The sequence below is a fragment of the Indicator indicator genome, chromosome 20 (genome assembly GCF_027791375.1).
Source record: "Indicator indicator isolate 239-I01 chromosome 20, UM_Iind_1.1, whole genome shotgun sequence".
Lineage (NCBI taxonomy): Eukaryota > Metazoa > Chordata > Aves > Piciformes > Indicatoridae > Indicator > Indicator indicator.
This window is the reverse complement of record NC_072029.1, coordinates 14,452,493-14,477,786: the sequence shown is the minus strand read 5'-3', so window position 1 is coordinate 14,477,786 and position 25,294 is coordinate 14,452,493. Positions and strand designations below refer to the sequence as shown.

Sequence of the window (25,294 nt, the reverse complement as noted above, 5' to 3'; positions counted from 1 at the left end):
AGACAACAAAACAGTATCTATTTATTTTGTATCTTCAGGGTTGAACTGACCAATGAAATGGACTGCAAGACCCAAGTGCACCCACATTTTAGTAAATACAAACTAGGAAATGTGACAGCAAAGTCACTTGTAAATGGTACAAACTTCTACCTTCCCTGAATTCAGTATCAGAACAGCAGAGTATCTGCATCTAAGTTCTTACAGACACTAGTTACTTATATTTCACCCATCTAGGTGTACCTTCAGGTACCCTTCTTGCTATTCAGCCTTAGTTTGGTCCTGTCTCCTCTGCCTCTGACCTCAGAACAAGCCCACACTTTCCAGGTATTTGCAAAACAGATGCAGTAAGCATAAACAATGCACAAATACTGACTACAGAAACTGATGGAGAGAGAATTAGAAGTGCAAGCATTCTATAAGAAACTCTTCCAATGCCATTCTACCTTCTCACAGCGTACAAGGACAATTTGTGTTAACACTTACTGTTGGCTTCACCAGCAATTGACCCATTACCGTAAACATCCGTGAAAGCCCCACTGGCGTGCATACTGCAGAGGAAGAAAGATAAAGCAAAACTTCAACTTGTGAGTCAAAGGCCAATTTTTATTTGGATGTTCAATGTACTACTCCACATAAAACCAAAGACAGTTTTGAAGATAACTGTAATGGCTTCAAACTCCAATAGGAACTTTAAAGCACTGTTATCATATCAGTTTTGAACAAGATGAGCATCTCTCCCCTCTAAAGAGCACAACTGATTTTTCTTTTCAACAAGGAAAAACATATAATGGGATATGTTAAGCTTGCTCTAAGTAATTATTTATTCAAAGCATGTGGCACCAGAGGCTATGTCTACACTAGTAAATTCATCAGTGCCAGGATACATTCCTGGGCATTAAGACTTGGTTGCCTACACCAGTATACTGATTAAACCATCTCTGGCATGATTTGCCCTGGGCCAGTTAGAACTTTCCCAAATAATTCTCAGGTGCAGTTCTGGAGTTCATGTAGTTCAGAAACCATTATCATGAGGCAGTATGTACACAGCTACATTCCCAACACTGTATCCTGCCCTTTCAGCTACCCAGATTTAGCATCTCAGAGGGCCTTAAATAATATCAGTGGTTTGCCTGTATAAATTGCAAATAACTCTTCCAAAAAATGATGTTTAATCCCAATTATTTTGCTGAACTGGTTTACAATAGCCCCAGAATACTGCTGTGTTTTCAGTTCTGCTGAAGTAAACTGCAAGACAGATGTAGGAAGTTTGTAAGCCAGTTTCCCATTAAAACATTCAGCAACTGCTGGGAATCACACCCTTGAACCAGGCTTTGTTGTTTTCTTAAACTTCCCCTTGTCCCTCCATTAAAGTGTATTTAAGAATCTCCACATGCAGAGAACCTAAGGAGACTTCACCAAGATTTTGGTGAGCAATCTTTCAGAGACAGATCTGCTTAGATTTAAGGATATTTCAAACTATTATTCTCCAGAATGACAGCCCTCTAAGTACTAGCTATAAACCTATAAACCTGGAGAAGAGGTGAAACCACGATAATCTAGAAGGAAGCTGTTCTGCCCCCATCTCAGCAATTTTCTGGAAATTACTTGGGGAGGGAAGGGGTCAGAGGTTGAAATAGTAAGTGGGATTTGGAGCCTTCCATCATTTTCTTATTCCCCTGAACATGGATGACTGAACTCTGGCTAGGACCTGTTGATACAGGTGGAGGTTTTTTACCGCCTTTGTTCTACCTGCAATTGTGGAACTGAGCTCCAGCCTACCCCAACACTAGCTGTGTGAGTAGGAAAGCTAACTGCCATGACTCTACAGGAGCATTCTCAATTGAAAACAGAAGCACAATTTACTGAATACAAGATAAACCAAGTGTCCCAAAATAACCTTCTCTCACCTGACCTCCCGAAGTCATTTTATTTTAAAACAGTGCTCTTCTTTGAAGAATGGAGTCCCTATTTTTCAAATACCCGCTTTAAAATGTTAGAAATTGAAATTTTGGGTGAGGTGTGAATTCCTCCAAATCTGAACATGTAAGACAGCATTTGCTCAAACTTCAGAACCCAAACTTAATAATGAAACAGAATTCACACTCTTAACCTTCACAATCTTGATTTTCACCATGAAAAACATTTCATTTAATTTTTAAAAGAAATACATAAAATCATTCATCAGGAAAATACTCACACAGAAGTAACAAGCATCCCATCAGTGATATACAGGAATATAAGTATGGGAGGTAGAATTCCCAGAGGTCTGTAAAGAAAATATTGAGCATAGCCTTAGCTTACTACAAATAGGCTGCTTACATCACAAACACAACTGAATTAACTTCTTAAGCATTCAGGACTGAATAATTATATTTTCAAGAATAAAATTAAGCATTACTCAGTTAAATAACCCTGCAGACACCTAAATCCCCAAGTACTTCAGCTTAAAAAAATATCTCCAGCTTTTACTTCCATTCCACTTAAATTACTTGTTTTTAACATACACCATGTCCACATGAGCATGGAACTTCTCAGCAAGGTAAAAATGGATTGAACACAAAAAATGGCATTGACTAAATTAATACTTTCTTCACAACTTGTGCAATACTCACATAGCATTTGCTAGAAACTCAATTCATTGACAACACTCATTTCCATAAATAAAATGAAACTAGTGTGGTGATTTTTGGAATTCCATACCATACAAAGACTCCATACTGGCAGCATCATTGTCTATAAGTGCTGAAGCCACCCATACAATTCCAAGGATAAGCAGCCCAAGAAGAATAAGCATTACAAGAGTTTCCAAAATGCGTGCTCTGATGCCCTGAAAGCAGAAGAGGGGAGACGGAGGAAAGAACTTTGAATCAAATGTTTTCAACATAAGAAAAATACAATTAAATAGTAGTTCCTTCTCCAAATTATATACTCACATTTTATCGTGTAGACAAAAGCAGAACATGTAATAGACATTTAAAAGGCAGTGCATAAAAAAGGAAGCACTTATGGCTTTATAGTGCCCAGATTGCATTTTTCTTCATAAAACCACAGAAAACTGTTTTAAATTGTGTATGCCTTACACTTCCCATTAATCTCATTATTCCATAAGGTATTCTTTATAGTATACGATTTTGCTCGAGCGTTTTTAAAAGATGGATTACTTTTCTAATACTTTCAGCAAAGAAAGTGGATTAGCAAATTTTTATCTATGATTCCAATCAAGGGAATGGAAAGCCAATTATGGCAAATAGCCAAATGGCCCAGCAAGCATTAAAGCCTGTGCAGGTACAATGCACCAATTTAGTTAAAATACATCCTTCACTGCAACTGCTTCTGCACCGTTCCTCACAGTCTTCAGAGCCCTCAAGTGTATGGTCAGAGTACTGCTTGCTCACACACTGCTGCAGCTGCTGGAGCTGCATCCAGCACCTCCCATCTTTGCTGAACGAACCACGTACTTCTTGCTTACAACAGACACAAATCACAGGTCTTCCAGGTTATACACCCCAGCATTTGCTCTTGAGTCTAAAAACATAACAACCCTCTAATAGTTGAGGGTCAGATTTGCAAATGTAAATATGCCACACAAAAATACACAGAATCTTTTTTTTTTTTGCTGGTGTTTTTAACACTGACTTTACTAATGTTCATCAAGAACTAATGAGATGCTTTCTTCAGACAATATTACCATTAGGAAATCATCAGACTGCTGTTCACATAATTTTATTTTTTTCATTTATATATCTCTACAAGCAAACCTAATTTCTTGTTTCTCACACATGTTCACCCCAACTTGGATATATTCCACTGAAAAATCTACTTTATAGTTAGAAGCAGAAAGTTCATTTTATTTTTTTGCCTACTTTTATCACCTCTTTCTTCACTGCTTAACACAAGAGGGTAATCTTCATGTGACATTTACCCTGAAAGTTATGCTCCCTACATAAGCTCTGCATCCAACCATAAGCACTGATCTCTTCTAGCACCAATTCCTCTCCACCATCAGTTGTCTGCAGAACAGCGAAAGCAGCACAAAAGAAAATCAGACAAAAAGAGACCTTCACAGAATTTCCTTTAAGGCTTAAGTAAGCAAATGAAGTCCAGTTCCACAATGGATCTCAAACATAGTTCAAATTAAGGTAGTACAGATAAGATATAAATTTACTCCAAGAATGTAATTGGTATATACTAAAAGTGGCTTTACAGTTGTCCGAAGTTACTAAAATGCTTTTGTAGTGCTTGAAATTAGCTTTCGATCTTCCATGAGTTATTTTGAAGGTAAGCATCTAAGCTAAATATATGAATTTAAGTTTAAGTAGCCCTATGTTTAATACTTTAGCTTTGAACTTGAGCAATAAGATACCAGGAAACAGATTACAGTCCAATTACTAAGCACTGGTACAGAGCCTTCACTTCACACACACAGAGCTTTCACTTCACACACGAAGAAAAGCCAAAACATTCCAAGATGCATGCACAGAGATCTGCTTCAAGCTTTCCAAAAAACCTTGAAGACTCCCTTCTTCTCCCCTCAGGCAGAAGAAATACAAAGCTACCTTCTGCATTTCTGAAAGTCTTAGCCACACAAAGTGAATTGCTCACTTTACTACAAGACACATACACAAATCTCATCCTCTCTGACTTCAAGTTTCACAGCAACAGATTCTTCTGGACAAACCTGGAGATTATTTCATTTCACACAGCAATCCAAGCACCAAATCCTCTCCCCTTGGAGCAACACAGTTGTCAAAACAGATAAACAAGGAATACATGGTCATGGAGATAGCCAACTGTAAATAACATCTTTTTCATATTAATTGCAAATGTTCTCTGGAGACAGGCAAGGTTAGGGCAAAACAAATAATTAATTCTCTCTCAAAAAAAAGATGACAACAGCATTGGCGGCAATGGACAGTTACTCAGTCATAACCATTATTTTTGGGCAAAAATACCATTGGAACAAACTCTGGGAAAAGCCAGTTAGCTGTCTCATGAGCCTTCTCCATTTTTTGCTTTCCACAACAGTCTGAATAATCTTTGATTCTCAGGAAATCAGTTTCCTGTTCTCACTAGATACACCTATGTGACGCGTTGACAACCCTGCAGTCTCATGTCTGCACTGGCAAGCGGGACTGACAGTTCACCCCAAGGGCAGAACAATTTGTGTAGCACACAGCACACACAATAAGATTCCCACACTGATGATGATTATTTTAAAATAGTAAAACAGTAATATTTTGAAGAATTTCAGTGAAGTGACTAGACAGACACATTCTGTCATAGGCACGAATGCTTAAAGCATTCAGGTAAATACTTCATCTCAACTGGGCACCCAGAAAACTGTGCCCTATCAAGACATTCATGTTCCAGGCACATTAGTTCATACTTACATACATCAGTGTATCTGTCAAACAGCTCCTACTGTAAGAAATGCATGGTTCAGAATTAACAGGCACATTTCTGGAGAATCACAGGAGAGCTGAGCTTTGCAGGGACCTCTGGAAGTCATATGGTCCAAACCCCTTGCTCAAGCAGGGCCACCTAGAGCTGGTTGCTCGGGACTGTGTCCAAGCAGCTTTTGAATGTTATCATTTGTAACATCACTAATTTAAGAGCTAAGTAAAAATGTCTACTCCCAACTTTGAGAATGGAAAGAATAGGTAAAGACAAGCAAGTTTTTATTTTATTTCAATGAAAGTAGAACTATGCAAATAAACCTTGAAATTCAATGATGAACTTTTTTTCCGGAGCAAAAACCTCTTCACTGACATTTTGCTTTTGGCTTAACATTTCTTCTTTGAATCATTTCACTTCTCTCCCACAACCCCATTATATTACTCAGATTTCTGAGATGAACCAAATGTCACAGCGTATCTGCATGGCATAGAAGATATTGCCACTTCTAGTTCATGTAATAATTGTTGTCATTTTAGAATCCATTTAATCCTTACATTTTGTGTGTGTGTGAAAAGAAGCACTAGAACCTGCCACATTCAAAACCAGCAGGGATCTCATCTAAAACTGAAGATTTCAAACCAGCTTGTAAGTGTACATTTACTGTTCATGATCACCATCGTATCTGTCTTTAGTACTGAATTACCAAATGACTACAATATGAACTAACATACAGCATAGGTACATAGGATTACTTCAAATTTCATCCCTGGAAGTGTTCAAGGACAAGCTGGATGAAACTTCAACAACCTGACCTACTGAATGGTGCCCCTGCCTTTGGCAAGGAGGTTAGAACACGATGATCTTTAAAGTCCCTTCCAATTCAAACCATTCTGTGATTCTATGAAATAAAATAATAAGCCAGCACTATATCTTGGTGTCAAACAAGTGACTGCATTTGAATCCATTGGAAGAGGTCTTTGATTCCTCATTGTCAGAGTGTAACAGGAAACAAATTAAACCTCTACCAACCAAATAAAGGAGGTGACCTACCCAGTAAGTTAAGTGTGCCCATATGTGTGTGTGTGTATGTAGAGATACAGGGGAAGTAAAGGGAAGAAGGTGGGAATAGTCACCTTTCACATCAGAGTTTCCAACTTGATTGTTTAATCAGGAGAAACTGCCTCCTGAGCTCCTATGATCACTGCTTAACATTCCTATGGAAACTGAACTGGCTATACTAAAGGAATGGGAAAATAATTTTTATTTTTAGCTTCTCATACTGTATTCAAGAAGAAAAATTTGCCCAAGTCTTCTTTCCTAATGTTTCTGACAAGTAAGAACAACGGAAATAAGAACTATAAAACTAACCAGCTTGCAGGAAGTTTCTCAGAAAGTTGTTCTAGATCTGTTTCCAAACCTGAATTTGATAACACAAATGCTACTTCATTACTAACAGAATGCATATATCACAATTAATTCACTGACTTAAGAACTATTTTAATGCAATTTCACATGCAAGTTAACCTGGTTTATGGGAGGAGGGATTTCTCTCCAAAGTATGGATTGCATAGTGAGGCACCAAAGGGTACCTCCAGGATACTGATGCAGTAAGGAAAAAAAGACCAGTCTGCATCTACCCCATGTTCTAGTATTCAAAGAACTCAAACCTACGAGGCAGACTAAAATGAATTATAAATGTCTATACAACTTATTAAGGGGAGTACAGTAGGAACAACCTTGATACCATTAACAATTAAAATATCAAACTCAGATTTCAGTAAGGCCTTAACTACACAGCCTTGAATAACTCCCATGCTGTAGACCTAAAACATGAACACAATCACAGCCTTCAGAAATAATTAAAAATGTTCCCCTCTACCTCAGGCTAAATTGTGTTGTTTTTAAGTATGGTGATAAGACAACTCCAAACTTGAAGAGTGAGCTTAGGCAATACACTTGGTTTATTTTCAGTAAAACAAGTTGACCCTTGCTGTAATTGTGTTAGCACATCAATCTTTAGGGGTTCTCTTGGTCAATTACTGCTGAAATGCAGGTTAAGTTACAGAGGTAACAAAAATTAAAAAAAAAAAAAACACAACAAGAAAAAACAACACACACCCTCAAAAAAGGCAACTAAAAACTACATCAAGATTTTTGAAATCTTTTTCACAGTGTTTCAAATACCAGATATCAAAAAGAAAATCAAAGCCTACACAAAATGTTATAAATAGGGAATGGAAATACATACTAAGGTGCTGGGGTTTTATACTTCCACTGCTATACACTGAGAATACTGCTGTGACTTCAGCTTACACTTGTGTGAATAAGCAGAGAAGAGTAGGAAAGAAGTAAGGAAAGCAAGAGGACCTGGAAAACAACATATTCATTGCAGGGTGTTATTTTCTTTCCTTAAGAGGCAAAATCCCTGATAAAACCATAGAACTACAGTTCTACCCCTACTTCAAGAAAAAACACTTCTTTGCTGGAGTGATTTTGATGAACAATTTACTAGCTCCTATAAAGTGGACATTTGTGGAACTACATCACCAATATATGCCATGGTTTGGCTTCTGTTAATTAATTCTATGTTTTAATTTGGCTGCAAATTGTGCAGGGAAAAATTAAAAAAAAAAAAAAAAAAAACAGAAAAGGCTAATACCAATGAAATCAAAATTACAACATGCTACACACAAAACCAGAGAGGTCCTAACAAAGTTTCTATGGCGCTGAATATTTGAACACAGTCCTGCTTGGACATCTTGACCTCTTGCAAGGTAGGTAAACATCACTTTTTACACCATGCCCTGACCCATGGGGAAAGCCTGGGAAACATTCCTGCAATCATAGCACATTTAAAGTACACATGAAGCCCATTGTTTTCATGTGACTAGAAGAGTCTTAGTAACCTTAAGATTTGTTCAGTGAGAGGCTGACTGCAACAAACATGCATGCCAACATCTGCAGAAACGAAACGGAGGCACTAAAAAAGAGTGAGAACTCCAGCAGGTATGAAGTTGGTGATTTTATGGATTAACTTGTTTCAAGTATTCTAACCATTTCTACGGTTAAAAAAACACATTCTGAACAATTGTTGTTCTCACCTATTCAAGGCAGTGCAGTGAATTTTTTTAAAATAAGCAAAGGAGATCCATTTTCCATCAGTCAAGATGGAAACATACTGCATTTAGCACACTGATACTTAGACAAGGGGTGATGAGGCTACCACAAATTACTGACTCAAAACCACCAGCTGTAGTTTTAAGAAAATGTAGTTCATTTTTAAAAATGTAGAATTCTCACAGAGTAAGATATGAGATTTTAATAAAGAAAGAAGATATTCAGGAATCAGATTCAAGCAATCAGGAAAAGTTTCCTTGCCCATGCAAGAAGCAAAGACTTCAGACTAAACAGTGCTGACTGTGTCTTCTCCCACTCCACCTCATCCCTCACAGAAACTTTCCAGCCTGTGGGGAATTTAACATAAAAATGAACATTTTTCATCACAACACAACTGTGTCTTAAGTTTATTTTTTTATGAGTCATTACAAATCTTAATTTTATCTTAAAATTCACAGTAACAAAACACTCCCATCAGTGATGATTCCCATCAAGTGATGATTCCCATCAAGTGATGATTCCCATCAAGTGATGATTACCATCAGCTGATTTTTGTGTTCATGTCTTCTCCCAAGTGATTCCATAGTAGTTACAATTTTGTCAATGGAGCAAGAGGAGGCAGATAAAACCATTTAATTGTATGGAACTGAAGTTATACATTACAGGTAACAAAATCCAAACATTTCAAAAAGACAGAAAAACAAGTTAAAGGAAGTTGATGAAAAAAGTCATAATGAATTCCTTGAGTATCAGACAAAAACATGTCCTATTAGAACTGCCTGTCAAGTTGGAAATAAAAGACCAAAAGCACTTAATAAGAGGTGAGGACAAATTTTTTAAAAATTCTTTATTAGACTGATGAAGAAGACATCTCTCCAGAGACACCTCTGCCAAAGAAAATTTAGGCCCTGTTCTCCAGTGTCCCAGAAGAGCATCCAAATCACAGCATTGTATTTTGGAGTTGATATCTGTCAAACTTTCCTTTTGACATTATCACATGCAAATAACTCACTGAAACAACCTAAGAAACAAGATGGACTCCTTACAGACTTGCATCCTCACGACTGGGATAAAAAACAGTTCTTTCTCCCTTTTTTTCCCTAGAATTAATTTAATTATCCAATACAAGATAGACTCTGGTGAGAATGATAACATGACATTCACTTATTGCCTAGGCAGGTAGGACACTGTTTTAAATACAATCCAAATCACTTAAGGAAAGAACATACGGCTTACTTTTCCACATCTAGGTGTGTATTTAACATGGACATACCGTGTATTAGAATATAGAATAGTGTATTAGAATAACATTCCCTCCAAAGGGACAAAAGGCATAGAAATTTTTAAAATTAGGAAAAGCTAGGCAGAATATCAGAGAAAATGCAAACACCTGCTACCTGGAATAAAATAACAACAGTCTACAACTATCAGACGTTTGTGACTACCCTGCTGCAACCTGCCCTTCTATCCTTTGCAGAAAAAATACTGCAGAAAGCCCCAGGATTATGTCTAAGCTCTTATTAAAGAGGACAGATGCAGATCTCTTCACATCACAGTAAAATCATACATCCCAAGTCTTTTGGGGAGAAGGAAAGTAGAAAATAAAGGATACACATAGTAAAATGACCGTCCTATTGCTGCCCCTTTCCCCTTCAAGTTTCCTCTGTTATTCCATTCACCAGCCCAGTCCTCACTAATTAGGTCTCAGATGCTCCACTCCCTCCACCTACCAAATTTCGCAGACTTTCCAAAGCCACCTGCAACAACAACGTGGGAGCTGTGGGATTTCTGACACTGAGTCTCCCTCTAATCGTTTAATTTTGGATTATAAAGAATCTTTCCTGATAGGAAGATAAATACATATTTTCCATCTTCTTTGTAGCTTGGCAGAGGATTACAGTAAGTAATGCAAAAGTAAAAAGAAAGACTTGAAATTTATGATTGTGCTTCTGGAAGAAAGAAACCAGGAAGATGGTTCCCAAAAACAAATGACACATGGAAGTACACAGGTCACTATTAAAGTTCTAAAGTAAAGAGAAATCTTAAGGGGTTTTTTTTGTCGCAATGTCTACTACTAACCCTCTGCAAGGGTGAGTAAGATCAAGAAGAAAACTTCCAGGACTTGGCCAAACCACCAGACTGCTCCATTTAAGAGGATGGGAAATCCCTCAGAAAAAAAAAAAAAGGCAGCCAGCAGTGGAAGACACAAAGATACTTAAAACAGATACAATGCTTTTTCATGCCCTCACTACCTGGTATCAGTAAAAGCAAAGACTAACATGAAAAATATTCACATATTCAAATCTTAAAATACTCCTCATGTGGAAAACAGCCATTTTGATAAAACAGATCACCATACTCAAATAAAAACAGCCACAGATCAAGTTAATAAAAGAAAGCCAAGTACTGGCATGGAAAATAGTTCACACTGCCTTCTTGAAGCCTCTAACACAGACATGCCAAATTCTTAGAGGTATCAACATTTTCCCATTGACTACAAGAGGGGGTTTCCAGATTCCCTGAATCACAGCCATTTCAGGGATCATGTATATGTGAATACTTCCATCCATCACAAAGGATAACACAATTTTCTAGTTTAAATATAATAAAATTCATATAAGTATTTCAAACTGACAATTAATAAAAAAAGATCTACATCTTGCAGTTTTTAGATCTATACCTATCATCTACCACAAACAGAAGGGTCTATAAAGGGCACTGAGAATGCTTCATGCAGACAAAATCTGAAAACTACTCATTTCTGCCCTCCCCAAAAAGTACCTTAGGGGAAAAAAAGTATTTTAGAACCCTGTACTTCAGTTTACATCAATGACAATTCAAGCTTAGTATTGGTAGCTGCACCATCTGTACACTTTACAAGTAGTAGAAGTATTTGGCATGTCTATTTTTACTCATGCAGTACTTTGCAAGTTATCCTAAAAGCAAATAAAAACTGTTTTTTCACTCAACCTATTCACTAAGAGAGCAGCAGAGAAACACATTCACATCGTATTCCATTTGCAGGCATCCAGCTACATGTTAAAGCTTTTAGCAAAGAACTGTGGAAATTCCACAAAACATATACATGCTAAATACAGCAGAAATGTACGACTTCAGAACAACACAGGAGTTGAGAAAACACAAGTTCAGCACTGCATTTTGTTCCTGGCTCAGATGAGGTGAAATAACTTATGCCCCAGTGTTAGCTTCTAAAACTAACTAGTTTTACAGATGACTCTACATACTCATAATGCCTCGGTCATCTAACACGATTTATCAGTGTGCTAGAGAAGTAATGGTTTATCAGTTACTAGAGAAGTAATGGTCAGAAAAATGTATGTTGAAGTAACACTTAAGAGTGGTTGGGATTTTCTTTGTACAGCATTTTTACCCATATATTACCAACAATCTTTGTTTCAAGTTTATTACTCTGCTAATTTCCATACCTCAAATATATGAAAATGTTGCAAGAACACAGACTACTTGACACATTTTGCTTTCCTATCTACGTTAAAGAGTTGGTCAAAAAAACTAATTATAATCTCAGTTCCATAAACTACAGCAAAAAAAGGCTGAATCACTGCTCAGCTAAGTCACAGAGAGGCAGGTAATGCAGAAAAATCCTATGCTGGATAAACTACACCATTAGCTTATCTCCTGTGAGCCTATTTTTTTGTAACTTATACTGAGGCCTCTTTAAAAGAGCTACATTCTAATTTATGGAAGCAACCAACTGACATTTAACTACTTCAATGAAACGGAGCACAGATCACATCTCATCACATCTTGATCCAATGTGTGCAACAACCAACATCCACTTACTCCCCCCTCAGCTGTCCCCAGAACTGTTACATATATTCAACAAATCATAGATCTCCTTATGGTAAAATCAAAAGGACAGATTTTGCATATGATGCCAACTGACTCAAGCAAGACGTTTTATCAAATGTTTTGTATAGCTACAAGAATCAAGTTCATATAAAGCCATGATTCCTCAGTCACAAGTTTGTCTTTCCAAGGACTGATTCTTGATTTTTTTTTAATATTGTTTTCATTGAAACATGACACAGCCTTAAGCTGAACATTTGTTATTTACCTGTCTTGTACAGCCTTTGCTCCTGAATGTCTAAATAGAAACATTTTTTTTTTTTTTTTTGCACATGCTTAGGTCTAGGCTTTGTAATACAAAAATTAATACAACTCTCTCAAGATCTTCTTGTCATGTAGTAATTTTTCCTGTTCTTACTGTATTTAACGACCCTTTGACTTACAGTCATTGTGAAAGGACAGAAAAACAGATGTCTCTGCAATACTTTTTACAGACAAAAGTATTTCCATCTCCTACTAATCTATAGTGCAGATATATGTTCCAACCACAGGTCCTCAAAAGCAGGCCATGCACTCAAGCAAATCTTTTCAGACCAATTTGCTGAAATACACCTGTAAGGTAAGAATTATTTTTTTCTCTCTTTACAGAACTGCAAATAAAGGACTGATGGTACAAAGCTACAGTTTCATCACGTTTGGGAGTTTGGTGTAGATACTTGTCAATGTGACATGTTAACAAGTATGCTATAAACCTTCTCATCTTCCATTTCCTTGCCATTCTATAACCTCTTCTCGAATTCAGGACTAGATATACCTGTCTTCTGTATCTGTAATTATAAACACACTCTACATTTAGCTGAGTACATACCATTTGTGAGACTTCAGCAAAAGCAGGAAACATACAAAGATTCAAAATATGGATGATTCTAAGATTTACCATTAAATACAGTCCTTAACCATTCACCTCACAGAGTATGTTATGGGATTGTGCAACTGTCAGTTAAGTATGCTTCTGTTTTAATGGGGAGGAAGAAAAACTCTGATGAAGCTACTTGCCAAATCAGAATCCTAGAATAATCAGGATCTGCTTTTAAACAGCAACAACAAAAAAAAGTCTAATAAAATTTTAAGTGGTGTCATTTTAAATTACTCCAGTTTAAAGAACTGGACTACATATCTGAATTTAAGATGTTACCTTATGTCAAAAATACAAAACCAAAGAGCTGCTTTTGATGTGACTGATTAAACAACTTTTGTCTCTGGTAGTACTACTGGAATGAGTAGATGGATTGTAATATAATGTACAATAATTAGTGTACATTACATACTAGTAAACATTTCATGGACATCAGAGCACTAAAGTCTCAGTTCATGCTGAATGATTTTATAGACAAATAAATATGACCTTAAATGCCAAATAAACATACACTGTTAACAGGGTACCTTGAGACTATTTGGTGAGCCATCACACACTGTGGCCCATGGGTAATGCAATTGGAGGTACATGCAAGCATAAAACAAAGTCAAATGCTGTTTTCAAGCAAGGTTCAAGACTCTTGCACTCTCCAAAGCCCTTTTCCAGAAAAATCAAGACAAACTTAAAAAATTGACTGTGTTTAAATAGAGATAATCTTATCTTGGAAAGGATTTTGGAGCCACTTTCCTCAGTATTTTTCATTATAGGAACAACTACTTTCCATAGAATCCTGCTTCAGATTAGCAAAAAAAGTTTCTGAAGCAATGGAAAACTTAAACTCTGTGTCTGCTCAATAAGTTAGCAATAGTTTACCTTTACAGGAAAAAACCAGCTCTTTAAATAATGCTAGTAACTGTATTTTTGCAAAGCTTCAACATTTCACTTTCTCCCCAGATAAGTAATTTTAGTTACAGAATGTGTTTAGAATCCTGCTCCAGTCAAAGCAGGGAAGAGAAGAAATTTGCCTTTCACAGCAGAAACCACTGCTTGGAATCCACCATTTTTAACTTGCACAGGCTAAGCTGCAACAGCTAAGACAGGCAGCACTTTGCAGTCCTGACAGCCTAATCTTTCTACAGTAGCAAGCACTACCCAATAAACTGTTCTGAATGCTGGCCCATCTCACCTGTCCCAAATGTATGAATAAACTGCTACATTTTTAAGTGGTGGTTTTATTAAAATAAACTCAATGAGAATTTGGAAAGAGGCATCAAGGAAAGGCAAGCAGATGGAGAGACTAGCTGACACAGAACAATAGCTGGTGAAATATTACTTTTATTTTCTGTAATAAACACCAAGATCAAAACATTATGCAAGTTAAATTTCCTTGAAAGGTTCCCAGCAGGAGTTTTCCTTTTTGTTTGTGCAGTACGCGATTTCCTCTCACCCACAAAAAACATACCAAGAATGTGCATGTGCCACTAACACTAAGCAGCACTTCCTTAATCACTCATTTCCAACAATTTATGGATGATCAGTGGCAAAAACGAGCAAAAATAATGAAAGCATGCAATGAAAGCTCATTGAGACAAACCGGCTTGGACTTCCTACTCATTTCTGTGTCTCTTTAAGATGGGGGTCTGATACAAATTAGCCACTGGGAAAAAAGTCATCTGGTCATAAAATACAGTACAGGGTCACTTTTATGTAAGTTTGCCAAAAGGGACATAAACCAGGACAATTTCAAACTGTGACACAGGATAGAAGTATATTAAAAAAATCTTTGTTCCTTCTCCATTGTGCTGTCATGTTGCTCAGCTTTATAGACATTCTGAGCACCAGCTCTGGCCTCTTCGCTTCCACCTGGTCCACCTAATTAATTAAGCAAGGAAGTTACCTCAAATTTTTGTACTATTTGTTTTTATTATCATGCACTTCTTTTGATGTTCCAGGAGTTCACCTCTTAATCCACAGACTCTGTGTGTTGTGTTCTGAACATTTTGGGATGTCTGGATAATTTGGATAATTGGTCAGGATGTTGCTGTCGCTCATGTTAAACTTTATGCCATGACTTCAAGTTCAAAGATCAGTATTAAGGTAAAATACTTCATAAAGCCTTTTTAAAACTCTCCACTGGTGATGATGCAATACCTAGTTATTCCAGTTTCTCACGGCGGTAAATTGCACTATTTGTATTTTCTTACAAGGAAATTACTCCTAAACATCTTTATCTTTGTCAACTTCAAACAAATACAAATTTCAGTTGAAGTTACATCAAGAGAAAGCGTAGTTTAAAGGTCAAGAAAAGGTATACCAATTATCTCCTCAAAAATGCTTGTCTCCTTCACAAAGCAGCACACATATAATTTTCTGTGCTGTTTGTTATCCCACATGGAAACATCAGTACCGTGAACTACAGATGCCCAACTGAAAACATCATAGTTTTGCAAAAGAAAAAGGAAGTTAATTCTGGTTAAGAAACATGGATGACAACTTTTGTTTCGTAACTGTACTACAGCATTTGAGAAGGCCAGTGACAAAGAACAGAAAGAGTATCTCAACAAAAAAATATAACTATGCACAGACTATCAAATGAAGAACAACTTAGAAAGATATTCTGAAGTTTTTAACAGCAGTGCAGGAGATGAGTTACTTCAAGTATCCCAGCAGCTCAGTTAACCACACCAATTAAGGTGTAACTCCAAACACTCCACAGCCTTCAAAAACCTAATTCACATGTGCATAAAAATACTCATGTGCATGAATTACCCACATGGCATATACCAGAAAGATACACATATACACACATGCATGCATTATACACCTCCAACATCGTGTTTAGAATTATTCCCCTGATAATATAAGTCTGCAACTGGCATTATGAATATAAACTACAGCAAGAAAGAGCACTTAAGCTCTTTAAAAGGGCATGGGCAATCCCCTTAGGCCCCAAGTGCCTTTTTTGAATTAACACAATGGTTTTAATTAAAAAACTAGGTAGAGATTCAGTTTGGTTTTCAATACAAGGCTGCATTCGTCCATGGCAAATGCCTAATTTCCGTATTTTTCCCTCCACACAATATGCAAGTCCTCAGTTGTTTTAAATTGTTGCCCTGGGGAATCAAAAAGAGTCTGCAAGAGGGGCTATGTGCCATTTAGAAGGCACACTAGCAACCAAAAAAAGAAGTAATAGCAAATCGGAAGATGGCTGATCAAGCCCATTCTGATTCATGAAACGCAGGCAGGGGGACAGTATTTCTTTATAAGAACACAGAAAAGTTATACAATAGCAACCCATGAGCTACCTGAAACATCATAGCTTGTAAAAACATCATGTCATGTTTCCAGCCATGTTGAGTGACTAAACATAGTCATCCATCCCCAAATCCTTTGACTCTGAACTCAGTTTGGTCATCCAAACTTGTAACCAATAATTGACAGTTTGGTCAATAGAAACTACCACTGCAGTAGCACCAAGTTGCTCTGAAAAGGCTACACCAAACAAGCATTTGCACAGCAGCTTGCTTAGGTCCTGCAGGTCCTTTCTGACACAGCTACAGTGCTCAGTTTTTGTATCACATTACTATCTCTGAATTAAATTTTTCCTTCACACTGTACTTTCCAAGTCTGTTTTGGTTTGGTTATTTGCTGTCCTCTGCTTTCTCTCTTAAGTGTCTACATGAACCCTAAAATCCCAAACTAAATGCAACACTTCAGTTGCATTTTCTCCAATTTCAACCAAGAACAAAAATGGGAACTTCACTGCCTCCATGCCAAGTTCTGTCAATGCAACCAGGAATTATGTTTTCCTTCCCATCGCAATCAAACCCTTGTTGATTTACTTCACATGTAATCCATGAATGACTCATAGTCTTTTGCACCTATTTTTAATACATTTCATTTTCCTGATTTCAGACCACTTTTCCAAGATGCTTTGCTTTCTAATAACTGTCATCCAAAGGGCACAGAATTCCCTCAAGTGTAGTATTGTTAAAAACAAAAGTGTAATCATTTGGATGATAAAGATTAATGACAATGCACTACAATTGGTCCCCAGACAATCATTCCAGTTTAATTTATTTGATATTTACAATGTGAAATTCATTTTACTGTGCCTCCCATTATAGCACTTTTTCACTGTTTCTCTGGTTCACATATTAATATAATTGTTAGCATTTTATTGTTCAGAAATTGCTTTGTCAAATTCCATGCTTCACTGAAATATTCAGCCCTCTCGACTACATTCAACTGAAATGACTACTTTTAGTTATTCTCTACCCATTTAAGACAATATATTAAGAAAACTGTTACTAATACTGACCACACAAACCTTTTTGGGGATGTTTGCAGTCTTCAAAATTATCAAATCAAGCTTTTTTTCTCTGCACCATCTGTTATTCAATCACCCTTACCATTAGTAAGAAGCCTGCACTTCTTTGCCCTGTTATTTTATTTCTTGTTTATTTATTGAACTGTCTCTCCTTTCAGCATCCCAGCGAAGTCATTTTTCAAAAAATAAAATCTTGATTAGAACATTTTGTTATAAAATAAGAGACAAGTCATTTTCTTGACCTCAGTATACTTGGCTTTTCAAGGCCCTTTTTCCCCCTCGAGCCTACTCACTGTACACATGCCCTTGCTTCACCTGCTTTGTGCAAAAGCACACATCTGTATGCACACATCCACATCAGCATATACAACCCAGTACCAAATCCTCCCAAAGTCGTAATTTCAGTTTCATTAGAAATGAGAGCTGACAACGGAATATATACTGTAATTACTCTGGATTTAAAAGCACTTTCCTACCTTTTTTAAGCCAGCAAAACCTTCTGATTCCAGGAAGAAAAAGGCAAAAGGCATCAACACAAACAAACATAGATTTGAAAAAAGAGAAGCAAGATTCCATAAACCTGCAACAAACGAGAAAAAAAGTTCCCATTAGAAGTTTCTCAGCTTTAAAAGTTAAAGGTATTCCATTTTCCTTCCTTAAATATAGAAGTACACTATACATACACATATACATAAAATTGCTAACAGAAGTTTTTATGAGTACATAGTTATGACAGGTCTGTTTCTCTGAGTAGTGATCTTCAAATGAAAACCCACTACAACAGCAGCAAACGTCTGAGAATCTTGGGAGCCAAACAGCCAACTCAGGTGGACTACTTCCACAGTATCCCACTGAAGGCTCTTTAGATAACCATTTTCAGTGTTTTCAGGACAAAAGTATTCTGCCACTATCAGTGAAGCTCACATAATTCAGGTGTGTGTATTTACTTTCTCCCCCATTTTCTCCTCAAAGGTAACTTACAGACATAGTGGATTTTAATGTGACATACAAATGCCATCATCGCCTCCAAATCAGAAGAGGGTATCATGGTAGCAGCAACAGCAGCCTTCCACAAAAGGAAGACTGGGCAAAAGGATAGCAATGGATGTTATCTCAACTTCAGTAAAGCTTTCAAAACCATCTCCCATAAGCCTCCTTAATAATGAAGTATAGACTAGGTAAATGGACTTAGGTGGACTGAAAATTGGCTGAGCTTGTAAGCTTAAAAGGTTGTGATCAGCAGTACAACGTCAGGCTGCAAGACAGTCACAAGTGGTACACCCCAGAGGGTCAATACTGAGTTTAACATCTTCACTAACTACATTGATAACGGGAGAGTGTATCCTCAGCAGGTTTGCTAAGAAACAATATGGGGAAGAGCAGTGGGCTGCCATGCAGATGAACCTCAGCAGGCTGGACAAATGAGCAGAGAACACACTGAAGACCAATTCACTCATAGGGGCTTTGTAGGAAAGGCCTTAGAGGTTTTGTTGGACACCAAGCTGACATGAGCCAGTAACATGCCCCTGCACCAAAGGAGGCCAACAGCAGGCTGTTGCCAAGCAGGCTGAGGTGATCCTTCCTCTCTGCTCAGCACTGGTGGCACACACCTGGAGCACTGTACCCCATTGTAGGTTTCTCCATACAAGACTGAGTCCAGTAAAGGACCACAAAGAATTGAAGCATCTCTCATGCAAGGAAAGGCTATGAAAGTTGGAGTTATTTAGCCTTGAGAAGGGAGGGGAGATTTTTCTTAAAGTATATAAATAACTGATGAAGAAGGGGAGAAAGAAAACAAAGTTAGAGTCTTCACAGTGGTATTCAGTGAATGGAGAAGAGGCAATGTGCATGAATTGAAAAACTGGAACACCCACTTAAAGGTAAGAAAGAAAACCAAAACAAACAAAAAATACCAGCAAACAAAAACACCAAACTTTTTCCACAAACACTGCAAGAGATTAACCATAAAGGTTTTGTAATCTCCATCATTCAACATCCTCAGAACCTAAATGGGCACTGTCCTGAGCAGCCTTCTCTAAGTGATCCTGCATTGGGTAAGGCAATCAGACTAGACTATATTCAGAGTATATTCCAAACTAAACAATTCCATGTTCTAGATGAAAAAAAATCAACTGACTAAACCTAGGACATCTGTAAGACACATGACATTTGCAGGAATGGAAGAGGTTTAGAAAACATCCTGAAGTGACAACTTATCTCCATTAAGGGCACCTGCTCTACCAAGATTTTCCAAGCTGAACATTTTCTGAAGAGCCAGTTCAGTTCAGGTGCTTAAACATGCACCAATCATCATCCTATCAAAAGCTGTGCAGGCTATGTTGTTTCTTCTTTATAAAAGCAATTTAGTATCTAACAGGTTTACCTAGTGTCACATGTTCTGCATCCTGCAAACATGAAAATGGGCTTAGTGCCCTGTCTCCCCAAAAATACACAAATTACCACAATTCTGGACTATATTGTATCACATGAAGTCCAAAAAAGAACATCTCTCATGGTAAGAAAAAATTGAACTAACAGCTTTGTTTATGTGTTTTATCTCATGTGCAGCCTTGTTCTCCCTCTTCTTTGAAATTGTCCATTTTGGAAAGTATTAAAGGAGGGAAAGAGACATTTAGTGGATGTCTGGAGAATTCACTATTGAGAGACATTCCTGTATTTAGTTCCAAACGCAAAATAGTTATCAGTTATCTTCACCTACACCTCCTTAAAAAATGCTTTCACCATATATACTTCCTTTTTCCTCATATGAAATTATTTATTCCAGTGTAATGAGAAATAAAAACAAGGGGGGAGAAGGAAGGTGGAGGGCCAAGAAATCTCCTTCAGCAGCTGATAGCACCAGGACACCAGGAACCAAACTTAGCCAAATAAGCAACAGAAAACAAAACAGGAACATTCCAAAAGATGGGTGAAATATAATACCCAACTGCTAAAGAAAACAGACTGCTAAAGGTGGCTAAACTCCAGTTAACAAAGAAGGGGATTTTTCCTTTTGAATTTGCTTAGCCAGGATTCTCCTGTTACCATTCAAGAAACATTCAGGCATAGCAACATCGGCAAGAATGCCACTAACAGCCCTTAGTAGGGGCACATTAACTCTAGAAGTCTGGGTATTTTTTTTAACTTTTTTTTTTTCCCCTCAGAAAATTAAGACTGTAGTGTTAGAGAAGAAAAGCTATCAGATAGAGGTGAAGGTCTTATTTCAGCAGTTTTGTCTAACTGAAGACATTCAGTTAGAGAAATGCAAAGCTGAATACCTGGTTGTCCTAATTAGAACGTGTATCTACAATGCAAAACTGTTTAGTATCTGTATAGTACGTACAGAGCATTCTAAAGGGAGGGGAAGTGGTGAAGTGGGGTAACTTTTAAGAAGTTAAAATACATTAGTAGCTGATAGGATGCCTATTTACAGAATATTAAGACATAGAGATTCAATAAGCATATAAAGTTGAGAGGTAGGAACAGTGCAACACTGCTGCTGACATACCTATACACTTTCCTCAAAGTCAAGAACATACTGGGACCTTTTCTTCTCCTACTGCATTTCTTATGCTGACTTGATAGATCAGAAATTAAATAAAATAGACCCATAAAAGGAATTATTTCTTACCACACTGATGGCATCATAAAATTACATGAGAGACACTTGCAGATATCAACATGTATAAAAGCTTTAAGCAGTCTACCGAAACATTTTAATTTTTTTTTTTTGCATTTGTAGTGACTAAGTATCAGTTAAGGACGTCAATAAAACATAAGAATTGAAAGACTCTTGGTCTGTGGCAAACAGCTCAGCAATTTCTCATCTTCCTGATTCTGGCAGTTTCATTACGTTTTACCCCCACCTGGTGGCTGTATGCAACAACGGCACAAGTGAATATCCAGCTGTCACAAGAATTTTGTAGTGGATCTAGGTGTGGACTTTCTGCCTAGCTTCAAAACTTAGATGCTTTTGTTTGGTTGTTGTTTTGGTTTTGGGGTTTTTTTTGTTTGTTTGTTTGTTTTCTACATAGCACAATTAATGCAACAGTCTACAGCATATAACCCTTCAGGTTACATTTCAGTACCTCAGGCTATACCTGTAACTGACAAATACAGCAAAAATGGAGTGTTTTAAAGCAATACAAGTTTTCCCATTCGATAACATTTGCAAACCAGCAAGCAAATTGTACATGAAGGCTATGCTAGGCAGTACTGTGGAGATATGAACATTTCCTGAATTTGGGAGCTTTTGAGAGCACTATCAGCTCTCAAATCTTCCGAGTGCATTTCACAGCTAACTTCAGAAGGGTATTGTAACTAGGTTTTCATAGAGCAGGGCAAAGCCACTGTGCAAATCCAGTGCGTACCACAAGAGGGACCCCTTCCCAAGCTAATGTTTTTTTACTAGCGTTCACTGATCTTTGTCAAGTAACACTAACAAAAGCCTGTGCCCAAAGGCAAAAATCTAATCTTTCTGAAGTCTTCACAGCAATTGTGGTAAATCTTGGTTTAGTTCGGCTATGCCTACAGCCACGCCTATCTCTAGCACAAGCTTTGCAATACACAGTCAAACTTGGAAGCATCAAGATGCTGAATTTACTTTCTCATTCACTGTTACTGTTGGACTTACGAAATACAAATTACACTGTGTATGAATTAAGAGGTACTTTAAAAAGATTATCACATTAAAATCATGTGATGATGGTCACTGGAAAGTTCAAAGGCCTTCCTATGCAACAACTACTTTTCCCAGCAGTTTTCACTCTGGAGAAAAAAATTCTGAATTAATTATTGTATCATTTTCACTCTCTGAAATATTTTATTGTAGTTTCTCCAAAGCAAATTCAGACATAGAAGAATTCTTTTCCACTTTTTTTTTTTCTGTTTGGTAGTAAAGAATATAAATTTGTCCAGGCAGCTAAATTAGCAATCCTCCATGATGTGGAACAGAATAACTCAGCTAGACAGAACCTCTAAAATCAAGTATTTTGATCTGCTGCTTAAAACAGCTAAATTGCAGATGCGATGAGGTTGCTCAGGGCTTCAGCCAGCTGAGTTTTGGACAGCTTCTAAGGATTTAGATGTCCCAGTCTCTTCAGACAAACTGCTCCAGCATTCAACCACCTTCACTGAGAAGAACTCTTGTTTAACGCCCTGCAAACATTGCTTCTTGCTTCTCGCTGTGTGATCCAGAGAAGAAGCTGGCTCACCAGCTGCAAACGCAGCCATGCCCTAGCTTTCTTAATTTCACACCAGGATATTAACCCAGATGATATTTCTACATCACTCCTGGGCAGTTCATCCCTATTTCTACTTTCTGTACACATATTTTTTGGCTTTGAGATGAGTTCACCATTAATCCAAGACAACTTCCAATTACACCTGCTCACTTTCTTGCACAGCAAGGTACATCATCACAGCTCTTAAAAATTATCTGTGAAATTATCTGTCTCTCCTGGCTTCCTTAGTCTTCAGGACATTCTCCAATAAGGTTCCACATACACATTTCCTGAAGAGGATAAAGTCTACTCTCTCAAAATCTCAGGTCTTTATTCTACTGTTTACCTTATTCACTTTTCTCAGGTCTTGAACTACTCTATCACCACAGTCAGGGTCACTATTGACCACCACACCTATAGTCAGCTCCTCCTTATTCAGAGGTTAAAAGAGAAACATTAGTAACTAAAAAAAATAAAAATATCTTTTACTGTCCAGATAATAAATAATAAGTTTCAGAAAGATGACAGCCAATATGCATTATTTCCTGTCTTCACCTATTCCACTTATTGTAAATGTCTTTAATCTTAAAAAAAATAAATTAAAAAGCACCCAAACCTCAAAACCAAAAAACTGCATCCCTGCAAGTTAGTAGTGCAATGTATCATTAGACATTTACTGTACATTTCTCAGGGGAAAAAACCTCCAAATCTCTTCACAAGAACACAAAAAGGAGAGCACAGTTAATGTGCAAATTATTTACTCCAGATTAAATAAACTGTTTTGCACAGAGAAGGTACTATCTCCTTTTTCCAGCCAAATCTACTAAAGAATGTCCTGTTTCCACCAAGTATTTCCCTTTGACACACAGAAGTGTCCAACATATTTTCAAATATTAGTGTCCACTATACACATAGTTGTAAGCATGTTAACCAATTTGGAAAGCACGCAAAATTCACTCTGCCAAGCATCAAGGCATCACTGCTGCAAGTACAAGTAATATTTTCTTGCATCTTGTTTTCCTTGCAATAGTTTATTTTTACTGTGCCTCTCTACCACACTCAATATACTTCTATAATTTTTCTTGTTTACAACTAAATTATTAACACCTGAATTTAACTACCTAATCCCAATTGCTCATAACAAGCAAAATTCTTAAAGCAAATTTTTATTTTGAGAATAAATCTGTATGTATCATCATAAAGAGATAGGCTTCTGAATCTTGCATTAACACAGAAGGAAGGAGTTTGAACAGTGTGTTCTCAAGTTAGCTCTAACAGCTCTTATTCTATATTAATAATCAAAGCAGTGAATTTGGTTCAACTCCATCAAGTCTGTGTAATTCCTTTTAAAAAAATAAGTAAGAGAACAGTTAAGACAGACTTTTCTGATGTACCACAGAGCAGCAAAACCAACCAGCCAACAACACATTAACAATTCAATTAGCATCTAAAATGAAAAGGGAGTCATTAGTTTGAAAATCAGAACATATCTGTGAATATAAAATGAAGACATTTTAATTACATTACGCTGAGTACTAACCATGAATTAGTGAGCCATTTAACCACTGAATATAGTAGTTTTGTGGAAAAGAAAGCAGGATCTCATTGCTGATTATTGAGAAAGGTAGAAGCAGGACTGCACCAGCTGAAACTGCTAGAGTGAAGGTGCTCAAGAACAGCCTGAAATTTAAAGAAATGTACCACTGTTACCATCAACATGCTCTGAACCGGGGGGGGGGGAAGGCAGAAAGGCAGTTAACCTGTCTATGATCAGTGTCTGAAGGCAACACATTATTAAACTGGAAAGGGGCAGGAGAAATTGTGATTTCCACAACATTTCACTTCCAAAAAGCAAATTTCAAATATCAAATACTTTACAGAATGCAGTAAGAATTAGTTTTCACCAACTAGCACAATTATTCTTTTGGGACTTGCATGCATTCAACTCTAGTGCCAAACATCAGCTAAATTATTTGAGTTCATGCAGTATCTTTCTTTAGTCTCCTAATTTTAGCTTAAATTTCCCACATGCATACTCAAAATGAAAAACATTTCCATTTCTACATTGGTTACTACAAGTTTTTAAAGCCAAATAACTTCTTAATGTGTGAAAAATGAGTACAATTATACATATTTTAACACCAAACTAAACATGTGTATGTATGTATGTATATATAGCTTTTCTTTGACAAGGTAGTTATTCAAGTATCAGCTCAAAGCTTTCATGATAGTTTTAAAGGAAACGCAGAGAAACTATCAGAGTTAGTTGAAATATTTAAGCTTTTTTTTTTTTCAGATCCCAAATACAATCTACATCAAATGCCATCTTGTGTATTAAAAAGAACTATGGTCTTCAAGAGAAACAAGACAGACCTAATCCAATGCTAGAATTAAATTGGACATAAAACTGATGACAAAAAAGATAAGCTTACATAGATCATTCCTACAACAGGAACGTTACTAAGTTACTTACAGAGATCTTAC

General features: G+C 37.0%; 1 protein-coding gene across 1 annotated transcript in view; it reads right to left on the bottom strand.

The window, feature by feature from the left end:
* The window catches only part of LMBR1 (limb development membrane protein 1), a 55,865-nt gene that overhangs the window by 15,390 nt on the left and 15,181 nt on the right, over positions 1 to 25,294 (bottom strand). Inside the window, exons 4-8 of the mRNA XM_054390275.1 lie at positions 24,351 to 24,490; positions 18,065 to 18,168; positions 2,701 to 2,827; positions 2,198 to 2,266; positions 484 to 548 (exon numbers count right to left, since the gene is read on the bottom strand). Coding sequence (XP_054246250.1) covers positions 484 to 548; positions 2,198 to 2,266; positions 2,701 to 2,827; positions 18,065 to 18,168; positions 24,351 to 24,490 — 505 coding nt within the window. The remainder of the gene's footprint in view (positions 1 to 483; positions 549 to 2,197; positions 2,267 to 2,700; positions 2,828 to 18,064; positions 18,169 to 24,350; positions 24,491 to 25,294) is intronic.